This window comes from Camellia sinensis, chromosome 9, assembly GCF_055761805.1.
Source record: "Camellia sinensis isolate YWXY chromosome 9, ASM5576180v1, whole genome shotgun sequence".
Classification (NCBI taxonomy): domain Eukaryota; kingdom Viridiplantae; phylum Streptophyta; class Magnoliopsida; order Ericales; family Theaceae; genus Camellia; species Camellia sinensis.
The window spans coordinates 194,203,860-194,220,668 of record NC_138969.1 but is presented as its reverse complement, the minus strand read 5'-3'; the positions used below and the strand labels follow the sequence as shown (position 1 = coordinate 194,220,668).

Below are 16,809 nucleotides of genomic sequence, written 5' to 3'. Positions count from 1 at the left end.
ACGGCAAAAAAGGGTCTAGAACGTTTGATTCAATCGGGTATGATATGGGTACGCCATTGGTACATTTCGGGTAAGCCGGGGCAAAAAATCAAATTTATAAGAGAATTAGGGGTACCGGAGCAATTTATTTGTGTTCTTTATTAAAAAAACAAAAAATACTGGTTATTTTGTAATATTAAGAACATAATATATACACCTAGGTTTTGTTTTGTCCTTCTTGCATCTATTCACTTCAGCAGCAGCAGCAGCGGCAGCGGCAGCAAAGAGACGAAGCCCTAGCGCAGGGTTCTTCGTCTTCTTCTTCAGCAACAGCAGCCTCTCTTCACGTCGAAGCCAACGGCGACGCAACGAGACGAAGCCCTCCGGTGAGTGTTCTTCTTCTTCATCTTCTTCTTCGTCGTCGTCTTCTCCTTCTTCTTTGTCTCTTCATCTTCATCTTCGTTTCTTCATTTTTCCTGCAGATCAGCAACTGGCGAGTGTTCTTCATCATCTTCGTCTGTTCGTCTTCCCTCCGGTGAGTGTTCTTCATCTCTCTCTCTCTTTTTGTGCCCCTGTAGATCAGCAATTTTTGTGCCCCTGTTATTTCTTTGGTCTCACCCTATAAAAATAGCAAATTGATGAGCAAGAAAACAGATTTTAAAAATAAATTATGATCAGAGACACAGATTTTAAAAATAAATTATGATCACAGACAGACACAGATTTTAAAAATAAATTAAGATTTTAAAAAAGATTTTCACAAATAGTATTTTTTATGCTTAAAGGTTTTAATGTTGGCATTGTTGAATTGAAATATGATTTGTCTTTTAGTTTTGTAGTTCTTTTTTTAGTTTTCATATTTAATTTTAATTTGTAGGTTGGATCCTTTAACCATAATTATAATTAAAAAAAAAAAATCGGCGTACCGCAGCCGTACCCGTACCATACTTTTTTTTGAGTTTTGCCATATCAGCCCACCTGCACCATACTTGTACCTGCACCCGTGCTTCATAGTTGTTACCTTTCTAGTTGAGTGAGTGACATCCTTACTTTAGGGTCTTGGCATTATATGCACTTACTTCATATGGTAGAAGCTCTTGCTTTTCACTTAGGTTTGGGTTAGTATGGTTAGGCTCTCAAATCAAAGAAATGAAGGTGGGTTTATTTATTTATTCTTTTACATGAGAGATTAAAAAATGTCATGATCACTTTTAGTAGAAATAATATTAAAATGTGTAACTAATTTTTCATTGTACAGTTATTCGTGTCAACTTAGTGTTATGTAGATTTGGTACTAACCCTACCTGTTTAATATTCGTATTATTGGGTTGTGTCATAGATGTGTTCGTGTTGGGAAATGGTCAAGCCTAACCTGCTAACCTCGTGTACGGTTCGAGTTGTGTTGTCATGTCGTGTCAAACTCAACCGCAAATTTATTTCTCTCTCTAATATATATTAGAAATTAATTGAACTACTCAATTCACAGGAATTTGAAACCATGCCCCCTTGTCCTGGTCGCAGAGGAGGTTAGTAATTTTAAGTTCCTATGCTTCTATTGTTTCGTTTGGTTTGGTTTGGTTTGGTGTACTAGTACTTTTGTTTTGTTTTGTTTTGTTTGTAAGAAATGTTAGAGACCCATACTTTTAGACTCATAAAGTCATCCACAATAATGTGGCAAGGGAGTTAAGCCCTATATCATTGGGTGTGTAACATATTAAAAGTTGACACCTATTATATCACAACATTGTGGGTCAAATTGTGGGAATTTTTTGGGGGTCTCAAACATTTTTCTTTATTTTAATAGGCATTTTTTGTTATTGCAAGTTCTCTTTACCCTTGTATATGGGTTTATTTCTATATCTGCATTTTTGGGTATCAAATTTAGATTACTCACAATTTTTGCTTTATTCGCCCTTATATAACTACTAGTGGTTTAGATCTTGGTCTTATATTATTTTGGAATATATTATATTACATATTTAAATATTCATAATTTACACAAATTAAATGATAATTACTTCATGCTAATGTACCATATTAGTGAATAATTTGACAGATTGTAGCAAGCATATACAGTAACTACAACATTTTTTTCGTCCTACTAAGCCATCTTCTAACACATTTACGTGTCTTTTTTTCATTAAATTTTAAGTGAAACTTTGATTGGATTATGTTTAACAATAATACATCTTTTAGGGTATAAGATATTTAGGCCTCGTTTGGGAACATGCTAATTTAGTAACTTTTTGATTATTTGGCTAAAATATGAGCTAAAAAAAACTAGTATGTTTGGGATGATTTTTTTGGCTTTTTACGAAAAGATGTGCAAAAAGTAGAGAGAAAAGAGAATCTTTGACTTTTTGGTATGGGTTGTTGGCTTTTTGGCTTTTTTAATAACTTTTTGGCATTTTGGCTAAACCGGCTAGTCCCCAAACGAGGCCTTATGTCAAATTATGGAATTTTGATAATAAGATGTTAGCAAGTGTCCAAAAAGTATTAGTCTAATGTTTATTGTTTATGTGATAGAACTGATCAATGAAAGTGGGTAGGTTTGCCCTAGTGTAGTGCTTTCGGGTGTATTTTGGTTATATAGGATGAAAGAATTGCTTGTTATTGTGAGATTGTTTTGGGAGCACTTTCTTTGTCCATTAGATTTAGGAATTCAGATAATTGAGTTTTTTTTAGGGCTTGCAGTCCTAATCAATGTTTTAAAATCGGACCAGACTAAGTTTCAGTTTAGATGAACCACCAAACCTGTTTTGAACAAAAAACTGGCTTATTTTTGTTGAACCAGCCAATCGTTCAAACCGGTTATGGATTCAAGAAACTGAAGATGACCGGATATGTTATTTTTGTAAAAATCTGTTTTAATGGAGATAATCACTTTATTTTCTTCTCAACATTTGCTTTTATTTTTAAACAAAACAAAAATAAATATATATGTTTTTTAGGGGCATACCTAGTGCACAAAGCTCCCGCATATGCGGGGTTTGGGGAAGCGTTGATGTACGCAGTCTTATCCCTACAAGCCGAGATGCTATTTTTGCAACTCGAACCCGTGACCTCCAAGTCACAATGGGGTAGCGTCACTGTTGCACCAGGCCTGCCCTTCAAATATATATGTTTTTTTAAATATAAAAATAATTTAAATAAATGTGTATTAATAATTATTTTTTTGGTTTAAGTTTAAATATATTTATGAAGTAATTATAAACATCACAGATCGATTCTCGTTTAATTCTAGTTGACCCGACTGTTGAACTAGGGACCCATTAGTTGGGTCCTTTTTTGGTTTGATCAACGGTCCCAGTTTCAAGACATTGGTCTTAATTGCCTTGAGGGAGAGTTGAGTTTTGGGATGAGCTTGTTGGCTTTTTGGATTTTGTTCTCCCAATTGGTGTGTAGGGGCTAGATATTAATGTTGTTAGTTTTTTCTTTGAAAGGCTTACGGATTAAGGGTTACAACAGGCATGAGAGTTGGATGCATTTATTAGGGATTGTGGTTGATTGATCAACCATTGTCCAATGCACCTTTAGTCCAACGTGTATGTTGTGGGTTGGATATGTTTTTATTCTCTATGAGTTGGGAGTAGAGGTTTCCAACTGTTAGGCAAGAAGTTCTTCCTAATTGTCCAATCCACCGGCGTTGTAGATTTTGATTGTTGCCGTGAGTTTCCATTGTTGATCCACCCCTGTTGTGTCTCTGCCGCTGCCAAAGGGACATGGTGAGCCAAACCTTCTATAGTCCCCTCCAATCTTTTCCTTAGATATTAAATGACAAGACTGTCCTCCTCTGTCAACATTTTCTGCGCTCTTCCACTTGTCTTCTCAGCCAAACACTCCTTTGCCAGAAGCCTCCTACTAGTGCATATATTGCTCCATAACTTATCAGAGCCATATGAGCTCCACATCTTTCAACTACACCACTGGTGCCCCTAACCCTAGGAGTATAAAACTCATTTCATTCTGTATTATCGGCAATGGGACTGAAAGACGAACATCTATACTATTATTATATATGACCACTTGACTTAGTGTAGTGTCACAACAAATTTTTCCCCCAAAACACCTGTGCATGAGATGGTTTTTTGTTTGTGTTCCTTTACCGGACAAATATGTAATAGCAAGCCCATACCCATGTTCAAAAAAGAAACTCTTCACTGTTTCAACCATCAAATCTCTTCTCGATTTCAAAAAATAATAGCACACAGATCATGTGGGCTCAAATGCTAGCATTATATATATTGGGAACTAATTTATATGGTTGCTGATTTTCATTTATTTTTATAATTGTTTGATTTGGTTTGTGTCAATTGGCAAGAACGTTCTTTGGGACTTCTTCAAGTTCCAAGGGTGATACTGGTAAGTATATCTACTATATTTTCATATCAATTTATTTTATTGAACTTTTTTATTCTATATCTTTTTTGAGTCCTTAACTAATTGGTATTTTTTTTTCCCATTTCACATTCATCTATGTTATTTGTAAAAACATCTCCTTATGGCAAAATTGAAATGAAAAAATACCCTTGATGGAAGCAGGAGGAGTTCAACTTTTTAGTTTGATTATTATTGTAATTAAATGGGGTATAGGACTACTTTGCACGGAAATTGGACAACTTGGAGGTTTGGTTAAATTTTACTATTACTGCATAATAGCTATTCAAAGCAATCAGAAGAATTAATAAAATTAACAAATAATCAATAAATTGGCTCTGAACATTTGTTTGACCAATAATCTAGTAGATGTAAATTTTTCATAAGTTAGTGTTCACTGTTTAGGGAAGTAAAGACACTAGCTCAATTGACACTTCTTTCATTTTCCTTGTAACTACGAAAGATTTGACGTTAAGGACTGCACTTTTAAGCGGCTTGAAGCTTTTTGGAGAAAAATATGATTATGAACTGTTAACGAAGCGTGATGAATGCAAGCGTCTTGTGAGGCTCTACAAAGAGGCATCCTTTTTTCATTTTATAGAAGCATTTAAAATAGTTAAACAAATGATATATTAACGTATTGCCAGTTTTTTGGAGGATTCGTATTGTTCAGTGGAAAGTAATGTTCTTACTGATTTTTTGTTTTTGTTTTTGTTTTGGTGAGAGATTATTTTGTATCCACATTATTAGGCATGTTAGAATGATTAGTCTTACTCATGAGATATATTTTTCTTTTTTCTACTCGGCAGTGCGAGACCAATAGATTAAGCAATTGCGATTTTTATTTGGAACTGAGGCTTGAAGGCTGTCCTGACTTCAACAAGGGTGAGTAGTAGTTTTCTCTGTTGTGTTGGATCCTCAAATATGCTTGAACATATCGGCCTTGTTTGGTTTGTTTTTCAGAAAAATTTTTGGGAAAATTCTCTATAAACAAATTTTCAAGAGTAATCAAACCAAACAAATTTTTCCAAAAAAAATCTCAAAATTTTGTTTGGTTACCTACTTTCCAAAATCACTCTCTCATGCACATCAAATCAATCACTTTTTTTAAAACTCTTTCCCCAAAACAATTTTCCAAAATCATTTCTGAAAAAAGGCAAACCAAACAAGTTTTCTTACTTTTTATCTCAAAAACTACTCTACAAACACAAACCAAACACACCAATCATGTTTGTTTTTTGGAATTAGTTTTTTCTTGTAAATATAAAAGCAACACTTGGGGGAAATAAAATTTAATATTCAGGTTGATTTTACATTTTATTATTATATTTTTTATTTGCAACAAAAAGTGGATAATTTAAAAAAAGAAAAGGATTACTAGAGAACTGAAGGACAAGAAGTCCCCCAAAAAGGAGAAGACAAGTAAACTATTTTGGGGGAAGAAAAGTAGACTGTGCCTCAAGTTACATACCACACACTGCTTCAAATTGAAGATGGTAAGTGTCACAGGGTCAATTTTCAGACTGAAATTTTTCCTGCGATGGCACTAAGTTTCAGCACACTTAGCTAGCCAATCAATCCACACACACAAACACAATATGAGGTTTTAGACAAGTAATATAGAATGCACAAACACAGCCATGTTTACGGGTAAACCCAACCTTTTTATTGCACCAACAATAATACAAAGGATAGCCAATGACACTTTACTACTTGACCATTTTCAAGTAACCATGGCAAGCCCATAAATAGGCTACAATCAGTTAAATTTGAAATTCAAACAGGCTACAAGATACAAGGGGAACATGCCACATGGCATGGCAGTTGACAATCCCAACTGCCAAAGGGTTAGGACAGATCTGAAACAAAGCCTATATAATTAACTGCCACTAACTACTCCTATCTTTCAGCCTTCCTTGTCCCTTGCCAGCATGACGACATAGTCATGCAACTGCCAATAACTGTCGCTGTCAGAATTCTTTGGCCTTGCATAACTGCTCATAACTGCCCCAATAATCATGTTGCCTTGTCTATGCCTTGGACAAATCCAAATTGCACATGTGCTGGCCTTGGTTCAGCCCAAACCAAGCCATCTGATTGTGTCCATCCCCCAAGTGTGCAGCAGCCAACACTCAGGTCATATTAATGCCTTGCATGTGCTATGCTATCCACACTTTGGCCAAGGGTTGAGTGCTGCCATCGAACGACACAAGACTTTGCCAACCTTGTCAACATTTGCATGCCTCCCTTGTGCCTTGGTCCAAAGCTAACATAGTTGCAAGATGCCACCAAATGCCAAGCTGCCAGCTCCCGAATGTCAAGGCGCTAACAGACCACCCCCACCAGAAGAAGCTAACGTACTCGTTAGTAGGGTCTTCAAGTACTCGGCTACTTGCTTCTCAAATTTCCACAGCGTGAAATCCTTCTCCCAACTTGCATTAGAATCAGGCAGACCTTTCCATTTCACCAGGTAATGGGTTCGCCTGTCCTTTTTGCTCATGCCCTCGGTCTTGTGATCAAGAATCCCTCTAACCTCCTCGTCAAACTGTTTCTGGACCACCGGTGGGGCTCTCTTTGCTTGCTTTCTCTCAATGTTCACCATGTGTTCATGATAGGGTTTTAGGAAACTCACATGAAATGTTGGGTGAATTTTCAGCCTATCAGGTAGTATAAGTCTATAAGCCACTGCTGCACCAACCCTTTTCATCACTGCAAAAGGACCGTCATACTTAGGAATGAGACCACGATGAACAGTTTTGCTGCTAATCTTCTTCCAAATGTGGGGAGTAAGTTTCAGCAATACCTTATCTCGTACTTGGAACTTAAGTGGTCTTTTTCCCTTGGTAGCATATTTCTTCATGCGACGGGGGGCTTTAGACAAACTATCTTGTCTCTTCTAGCAACTTTTGCTTGGCACATGCAAAACGATAAGCTGCGGGACAACATCTCCCTGTTTTTTGTTTAGCCACCTCATGAGGAGTGAGGGACTGATATCCAATAGCTAACTCAAATGGACTAAGGTTGGTTGCTGAGGACCGGTGCATGTTGTGGCAGAATTGTGCACTATCAAGCAGGTCCATCCAATTTCTTTGACTTCTTGTGACATTGTGCCTCAAATATTCCTCAAGCAAAGTATTCATGCGTTTAGTCTGCCCATCTGTCTGTGGGTGGTTTGCTGTGAAAAATTTCAATTTTGACTCCATCAACCCAAACAACACTATCCAAAACCATTCGGTAAAGCGAGTATCCCGATCACTCACAATGTCCTCTAGCAGCCTAAAATGCTTTACCACATGTTTGAAAAACATCTCTGTAGCCATGTCAGCTGGACATGTATGTGGTGTAGGAATGAAGACGGTATATTTTGAGAAACGATCAACATTAACAAATATGGAACGCATACCGGCCAATAGTACAAACGAGATAGAAGAGCCAACATTTGTTTCACCCTCGGGTGTCCAGCCCATTGTGGATCATGTGTTTCTCAAAGTAACTCCTGTCTAAGTCCCCCATTGCTAGGGACAAACAACCTATCTCCTTTGGCATGGAGAATGTCATCTTCTAATCAATATCTGCGGATAATTCCCTCTTTCACTTGCTGTACGACCTTCTCATAAGTGGCATCCCCAACAGCATTTTCTCGAACTCTGTCCAACAGATCTGACTCAACCGTAGTAATGGCAATCGCATATTCTTGAACTACCTTCCTACTTAAAGTATTCGCAACCTGGTTGTGCCGACCAGGCTTGTGCTTCCACTTGAAGTCATACTCCTCCAAAAACTCTTGCCATCGAGCTTGTCTAGGAGACAACTTTTTCTGCGTCTTGAAGAAAGTATTCGCCACATTATCTGTTAGGACTTGGTAGTTGGTTCCCAACAAATAAACCCTCCAGGTGAGAAGACAATGCACCACTGTCGTCATTTCTTTCTCATGGGCTGAATAGTTTTTCTTCGCAACATTCAACTTGCGACTTTCGTAGGCAATTGGGTGGCCCCCCTACACCAATACGCCGCCAATAGCTTTGTCTAACGTGTTAGTATGCACTTCAAAAGGAAGTTCAAAATCCGGTAGCTGCAACACTGATTCAGTTGACACTTTTAATTTGTCAAAGGCCTCTTGACACTTCACTCTAGTTCCATTTCTGATCCTTCTTGAGCAAATCGGTGAGGGGCGTTGTCTTATTGGAGTACCTCTCAATGAACTTTCTATAATAGTTGGCAAGACCCAAAAAGGAACGCAACTCATTAACTTTGTTAGATGCTGGCCAATCAACAATGGCTTGCACTTTCTTGGTGTCCATCTTCACATGGCTTTTGGAAATAATATGCCCCAAGAATATTATCTTTCGTTGGGCAAATTCACATTTCTCTTCCTTTACGTATAATTGGTTTTCTTTCAATCTAGAAAACACAATACGAAGGTTAGACAAGTGATCCTCCAAGGACGCACTATAAGTTATAATATCATCAAGATAAGCAACAACAAAACGATCAATATAATCAGAAAAGACATCATTCATTAAGTTACAAAATGTAGTAGGTGCATTTGTGAGTCCAAATGATATAGCGAAAAATTTATAAGACCCATATCTAGTAACATATGTGGTCTTGGACTCATCCCCTTCAGCCACTCTGACTTGCCATTACCCAGAGCACATATCCTATTTGTTAAAGTAAGTGGCTTTGCACAAACGGTCAAAGAGATCGGCCACCAAAGGAACTGGATATTTGTTCTTGATTGTCACTTTGTTCAAGACACGATAGTCTATACACATCCGCATGGACTTGTCATACTTTTTTTCGAAGAGCACAGGGGCATCGTACGGGGCTTTGGATGGCTGAACCAATCCATCATCCAGCAATTCTGTCAATTGCCTACGCAACTTTGTCAACTCCAGTGTTATAAAAAGCGCGCTTAGGCGCACGCCTAAGCTCAAGGCGAGGCAAGGCGCAGCTTTGCGCCTCAGGCATGGTGAGGCGAGGCGAAATAGGTGAAGCGCTGCCTAGGCGATGAGGCGAGCGCCTTATTACGAAGCGCAAGGCGAGCGCCTTGTGCGCCTCGGACCAGTCGAGTTTGCCCTAACCAGGAGAGAAGAAAGAGAGAAGAGAGGAGTACTGGGTTTGAAGCTCCGACCAGTCGAGTTTGCCCTAACCAGTCGATTGACAACCTTCGACCTTCGATCGACCTCCGACGAGCTTCGATCAACCTTCGACGAGCTCCGACGACCTCCATCGACCTTCGCCTTCGCCTTCTCTCTCTCTCACTTTGCCTGTTTCTCTGTTCTCTCTCTCTCTTCGACTCTGTTTCTATATATATATATATATAGATATATGTATAGTATAAATTATAATTTATATTATATTATTATAACTTTTTATTTTTTATTTTTTATTTTTATTATATATTTTTATTTATGTTTTTATAAATTATATTTATATATATGATATGTTTTTATTTATATATTATATATATACCTTTATAAATTATATATATGTTTTAAAATAAATTATATATATGTTTCAAAATAAAAATATTTATAAAAAAAATTTTAAAATTTAAGAAATAAATAAAATACTATATATATTAAAAAAATTAATGATTTTTTTTCTTCTTCTCTTCTCTTCTTATTAAAAAAAAAATTAATAATATACATATTAAATATTTACTTATGTTAAAAATTGTGCTATATTAATATTTTGCTTAACTTCTATATTTATAAAAAAAAATTTAAAATTTAAGAAATAAATAAAATACTATATATATTAAAAAAATTAATGATTTTTTTTCTTCTTCTCTTCTCTTCTTCTCTTCTCTTCTCTTCTTTTTTTACCCCAACTTTATTTTGACACATATTTTTTCCTTTCAAAAAAAAAAAAAAAAACCCAAAACCATTTTCCAATTTGCACAACAAACCATAATTTATTCATCTCCGGGATTCACCCCGATCCACATTTTACACCACAACCACACAAAAAAAAAACAAAAAAACAAAAAAAAAAAAAAAAAAACAAAAAATACAAAAAAAAACACAAGATCACCATCACCACCACAACTAATTTGTTTTCTTTTCTGCCGACGGCCACCCACCGACCTACTCTGCCGCCGGTCTTTTCTTTTTGCCTCCGTCCTGGGCGGTCCTTGACGGTGCTGCCTCTGTGCTTCCTAATCCACCAAGCACATTCACTCCCCCTGCTCCTCCACTGCAGCATATGGCGGACCTCCAAATCGGAACATCACGGTGGCCTTCCGCTTCAGCTCCTTATTTTCCGTCTTTAGCACACTAATCTCTGCTCGCGCATCCTTATACATGCGTTGGAGCAGAGCCAGCTGGGAGTTTAACTGTTGCACCTCATTTGTCCTGCTCTGCAGCCGGTGCGACAAATTTGTGACCGCAGTCATGGTTTCCACGCATGACTTCAGAGTATACTGATTGGCCTCAATATCAGTTTGCACCGCCATTTTTTGCTCCACCGACCGCATCGGAAAGTTCAAAGGAGCAAAACCAGAGGTGTTTGGTTGAGGTTCACTGGCCACCACACCAGTTATTTCTCTTGTGGACTCATTCAGTTCTGGAAAGAGCGTAAGCAGTCCACGGGAAGAGGAGGCCATGTTCTGGTTTGCAGCTCTTAGAGACAATCTCTCAGAAAACGAATATCTCTCTCAGAAAATGAAGAGTTTTTTGTTCAGAAGTTTTTTCACAAAGTTTTTTTTTGTCTTCGCTTCTGCCTCAAGCACCGCCTCCGCCTCAGTTTATAAAGACCCTGACGAAGAGGCAGACACGCGCATCATGCGCCGCTCGGCGCTCGAAGACAAAATGGGCGCGCCTTTTGATGGCACGCCTTTTGATGGCACGTCTTTTTATGGATTGGGCACGTCTTTTGATGGCACACCTTTTAACAGATTGGGCACACCTTTTGAGGGTGCGACCATCTCACCTACTCCACTAAACCTAACCCACTACACCACTACCACCTCACCTACTCCACTAAACCTAACCCACTACACCACTATCACCATCCACTACACACCATCCACTACATCTACATCTATATAAGGAACCATTTGTAATAGACAGAAAATGTATCAAGATATCAATCAATATATCAATCAATATACATCAATCAATAATAATACATCAATTTATTTTACAGTATGAATTAATTTATTTATTTATTTATGTATGTAATAATCATAATAATTAATTAATTTATGTATCTATTTTTTTAATTTATGTATGTATGAATTAAATAATTATACTAAAATTGTTATTTAATTTAAACATTATACTGAAATTGTTTAAAAACACTCTATATTAATTTTTCTATTTTTTACAAAGACTGTGCGCCTTATTTCAATAAAGCTCGCGCCTCGCCTTGCGCCTTGCGCCTAGGCCCCGAGAGACCTTCAGCGCCTTAGTGCGCCTTGAGCCTTTAAAAACACTGGTCAACTCTATTGGAGGTATTCTGTCAGGTGCCTTTACTGGAGGCTTTGCACCAGGAACCAACTTGATTTTGTGATCTATGACACATTGAGGAGGTAGAGACTTAGGCAATTCCGGAGGCATCACAGCTGCAAATTCCTTTAACACTACAACAACTTCATCAGGCACTTTGATTATCACATCAGGCTTGATTTCCACTAAGGCTGCAGGGTAAGTTTCAGCGCCTTTCTTTAGGCCATTGTGCACTTGAATTGCTGACAGCGTCTTTGTTTTCCTCATCATACCCTTGCCTTTGTCTGGCCTCCCCCGACCAAGAACAAAACAAGGCTTGTCTTCATCCGAGATAAGTAACCCACCAAGATAAGGCATCAGTGTCACTTAGGCAGTTACAAAGAAATCATTTCCAAGGATGACATTGAAATCATCCAATGGCACAACTATCAAGTTTAAATGTTCAACCCATTCCCCCACTTTGATATGCACTTTGGAAGCCATTTCATGCACAAGTTGTGCAGCAGAGTTAACGGACTTGATGTGGCTTGGACTTTCAAAAACTTGTGAACCGAGGGACTGCACCATCTTTTTAGAGACGAAGTTTTGAGTGGCTCTTGTGTATTGTTAGAACCTCGTTTCTATGTAATTTTTTCTCGCTCCTTGCTCATACTCACAAAACCCAGCTCAAATCAAACTCGGAACTTCTCGTCTTGATTTCCTGGTTCTAATTTCTCTTCATTTTGTTTTTTTTTTTTGATCTCTACCTATATATATGTATGTATGTCTCTCTCCTTACATATGTCTTTCTGTCTCTCTATATGTATGTATGTATATATGTAGATCTGGAGTGTATTGTTAGAACCTTATTTGTGTGTAATTTTTTCTTGCTTTATGTCTCTATATATGAATGTATAACTCGAAATGTACAAAATGGGTTTGTTTGTTGGTTTTTGGGTCTCTGACTCATTATTTTTTCTAGCTCAAACCCACAAAACCCAACTCAAATCAAACTCAGAAATTCTTGTCTTCATTTCCTGGTTCTAGTTTCTCTTCATTTTGCTTTTTTGATCTCTCGCTATATATGTCTCTCTCTCTATATGTATGTCTTTCTCTGTGGCTTCGTTTGGGATGTGGGTTTGCTTTTTGTCTTTGTGGCTATTTTAGCTTTGGGATGGTTTTTTTTTGTGGCTATTTTTATTTTTGTGAGAGAAAAAATGAAATGATTATGGGTTGATGTGAGAACTTTTTGCTTGGGGGTTGAAAAGCTTATTTTGTCTTTTTGTGGCTAATATAGCCCAACCTCACCCAAACCTTTATCCTAAACGGCTACATAGAGAGAGATCAAACAAAGCAAAATGAAGAGAAATTAGAATCAGGAAATGAAGACGAGAATTTCTGGGTTTGATTTGAATTGGGTTGTGGGTTTGAGCAAGAAAAAATAACGAGTTCAAGACCCAAAAACCGACCAACAAACTCATTTTGTGCATTTCGAGTTATACATACATATATAAATAGAGTAGGAAAAAATTACACAGAAACGAGGTTCTGATAATACACTCCTCATCTACATACATACATATATATAGAGAGAGGAAGACATACATATATATAGAGAGAGACATACATACATATGGAGAGATCAAAAAAAGCAAAATGAAGATAAAGTAGACCCAGGAAATGAAGACGAGAATTTTTGAGGTTGATTTGAGCTGGGTTTTGTGAGTTTGAGGAAGAAAAATTAACAAGTCCAAGACCCAGAAACCAACCAACAAACCCATTTAGTGCATTTCGAGTTATACATACATATGTGGGTAAATTATGCAAATGGTCTTCGTAGTTTACTCGTTTTTTCATCTTGGTCCTTGTTTCTATTTGATCAGTTTTGCTTCTTAATTTTACGGATTGTGTCATATTAGTCTAATAAAAAACGACGGTTAACTATGATGGACAAAAAATCAAATAATGTTTCAATTTGGTCCCTATAGTCTACAGGATGTGTCAATTTGATTCCTGTAGTTTATAGGAAAGTCAAAACAATAGGGAGCAAATTGACACAGGAAAGTCAAAACAGGGAGCAAATTGACACATTCTAGATCTACATACATACATATATATAGAGAGAGATCAAAAATTATTTTAAAAAATAAAAATAAAATTGACTGCCTTATAATATTTAAATTTAATTATTTTTGTACAATTTATTTTCCATTTATTATATTGATTCCTGCCATTAAAAATAATCATTGAGGAAAATTTTTTGACCAATTGTGAAAGAATTCAATGTTTGGATGCCAAACAAAACCAAAAAAATAGCACTAGGTCAATTTGAAGAAAAAATTTATTCGAGTGAGGGGTAGAAATTACAAAGATTTAAGAAATATAATTTGATTTGATTAAATTGTCAGAAGAAGTCTTATAACTACCAATGTCATGCAATTTCATTTAAACTTAGTCCTCTTTATTTTTCATGATACTTTCATATTTGATAGGATTTAAGGCTTGATTTAGTTTGGTTTGCTTTGATACTTTCATGTGTGTGTTGAAACTCAAATCAATTTTAACTTGTTAACTTTTTGGTGTACTATAAGATTTTATTTTTACATGATAAAATAGTTAATTTAAAAAAATTATGAAATTTATTAGTTTGAGGGGCATGGTAAATTGTGATTGGTATGGTGTATGACCACGTAGTGCCCTAGAATCAAACAATAATTTTTCGTCCATTTGTTTGGGTTAATCATTGTCTACACCTTAATCTTTTCCTTCAATTTTGGAGATAAAAGTTACAAATACCTTTAGAAGGGAAAAAAAAGAAAAAAAAATGAAGAAGATGAGCAAAAGAATAGAAGATAAGCAGAACAAATAGTAGAGAGGGACATAAAAAAGAAGAAAAAAAAAAAACTTACTAGATAGAATAGAAGTAAACCACAACATTTAGAATCCCATAAATATATATTTAATTCCCAAAATTACCCTACACAAGTAGACAATTCTTAACCAAAACAACAGGCTAAAATCGACTTTCACATAGGTGAGGAATTATTGTTCATCCCAAGTCTAAAAATACTGTTCACTATATATTGTATGGGGATATATATATTTATATATCTATTTTGATAGGATAAATTAAATTAAAAAAATAACCTAACTAATAACTTCGTTTTCCAAAAAAAAAAAAACCTAACAAACAACTTAGTCAATCAGAATTACTGCCGCTGCTTCCCCCATTCTTGCCATCTTCCGCAGCTTTAACTAGTTTGTCAAGTTGAGCCTTGATCTCTTTTAGTAATTTTTCTCTCCCATTTGATGGTGGTGGTTCTTTGTCCAAAACACCGCTTTGGGATCCTTTGTCAGTATGCGAAAAATCCTGAACTTGTAGGCATACGCAACTGTCGTAACCTGAATGACCATTGTTGATATGATTTTCAGATACTTGTTTAACCCCCTATCCTCCTCTATTTCAGCAATCTCTCTGCCATTTTTCTTAGCTTGAGCCCCCAATTGCATAATGTCTTAACTGGATAGTTAAAAAACTACCGACAGGTTCTTTAATGGCCAACAGTAAGGAACGGTGTACTTCTGAACCTCCATGTCCACTGTGATTTCATCTTTTTTTGATTCAACACAATAGTTAAGGACCGTCTCTTCAGCAGTTCATCGGCTACGATTCTTGGATTAAAACCTGCAAAACAAAAAACACTTATCAAAAACAGAGAATTAACGATAATAATAGGATAAATGAACTGCTGAAGAAAATACAGGAACTAATGGCAAAATTTGCCCATAATAATAAAATAAATTTTTTTTTATACTTTTCTGTTGATCAGCGTTCAACTTCACCTTCCGTCCTTTCAACAAATAATCAAAAGCACTTAGCACTCCCTCCCTTGTGATTTTTCTACACGAGCAGAAAAAAAATAAAATATGAAAGATATAAGCAATCAAAGACCCAAAAACCAACCAACGAACACGTTTTGTACATTTCGAGTTATACATACATATATTGAGAGATAGAGCAAGATAAAATTACAAAGAAACAAGGTTCCAACAATACACTCCAAATCTACATACATGCATACATATATATAGAGAGAGACATACATATATATAGAGACATACATATATATAGGCTTCGTTTGGGATGTAAGTTAGCCTGGGGGCTAAAGAGACTTTTGTCTTTTTGTGGTTAAAGTAGCCCCAACCTCACCCTAACTTTCATCCCAAACGATATATAGAGAGAGATAAAAAAAGCAAAATGAAGAGAAATTAGAACCAGGAAATAAAAATGAGAATTTTTTGGTTTGATTTGAACTGGGTTTTGTGGGATTGAGCAAGAAAAAATAACGAATCCAAGACGTAGAAACAGACCAACAAACCCATTTTGGATGTATAACTCAAAATGCACAAAATGGGTTTGTTGGTCGGTTTCTGGGTCTTGGACTCACTATTTTTTCTTGTTGAAACCCACAAAACACAGCTCAAATCAAACCCAGAAATTATCATCTTCATTTCTTAGTTCTAATTTCTCTTCATTTTGCTTTTTTTGATCTCTCTCTATGTAGTCGTTTGGGATGAAGGTTTGGGTAAGGTTGGGGGCTATTTTAGCCACAATAAGGCAAAATAGTCTTTTTAGCCCAAGCTAACCCACATCCCAAATGAAGGCTATATATATGTATCTCTTTCTATATATATGTATGTCTCGCTCTATATATATGCATGTATGTAGATTTGGAATGTATTGTTAGAACTTTGTTTTTGTGTAATTTTTTCTTGCTCTGTCTCTCTATATATGTGTAACTCGAAATGTACAAAATGGGTTCGTTGTTTGGTTTCTGATTTTTTGATTGCTTATATATTTCATATTTGTTTTTGTTTTTCTGCTTTTTGTGTAGAAAAATGGCAAGGGAAGGAGTGCACGGTGTTTTTGAGTATTTGCTGAAAAGACGTAAGGTGAAATTGGATGCTGGTCAACAGAAAGGTATAAAAAAAATTATTTTATTATTATGGGCAAATTTTG

General features: G+C 36.2%; 2 protein-coding genes across 3 annotated transcripts in view; one reads left to right on the top strand and one right to left on the bottom strand.

The window, feature by feature from the left end:
* Nucleotides 1-219: 219 nt before the first annotated feature.
* LOC114323138 (uncharacterized) overlaps nucleotides 220-16,809 on the top strand; it is a 34,518-nt gene continuing 17,928 nt past the window's right edge. Inside the window, exons 1-4 of one of the 2 annotated variants that reach the window (XM_082888318.1) lie at nucleotides 220-365; nucleotides 462-514; nucleotides 1,466-1,505; nucleotides 5,166-5,241. The gene's annotated coding sequence lies outside the window, so the exon portion shown is untranslated. The remainder of the gene's footprint in view (nucleotides 366-461; nucleotides 515-1,465; nucleotides 1,506-5,165; nucleotides 5,242-16,809) is intronic. The other variant, XM_082888319.1, reaches the window with a different exon arrangement.
* Nucleotides 6,674-7,216, bottom strand: LOC145800017 (uncharacterized). The gene has a single exon (XM_082889674.1). The coding sequence runs from the start codon at nucleotides 7,214-7,216 to the stop codon at nucleotides 6,674-6,676; it is 543 nt and encodes a 180-aa protein (XP_082745800.1).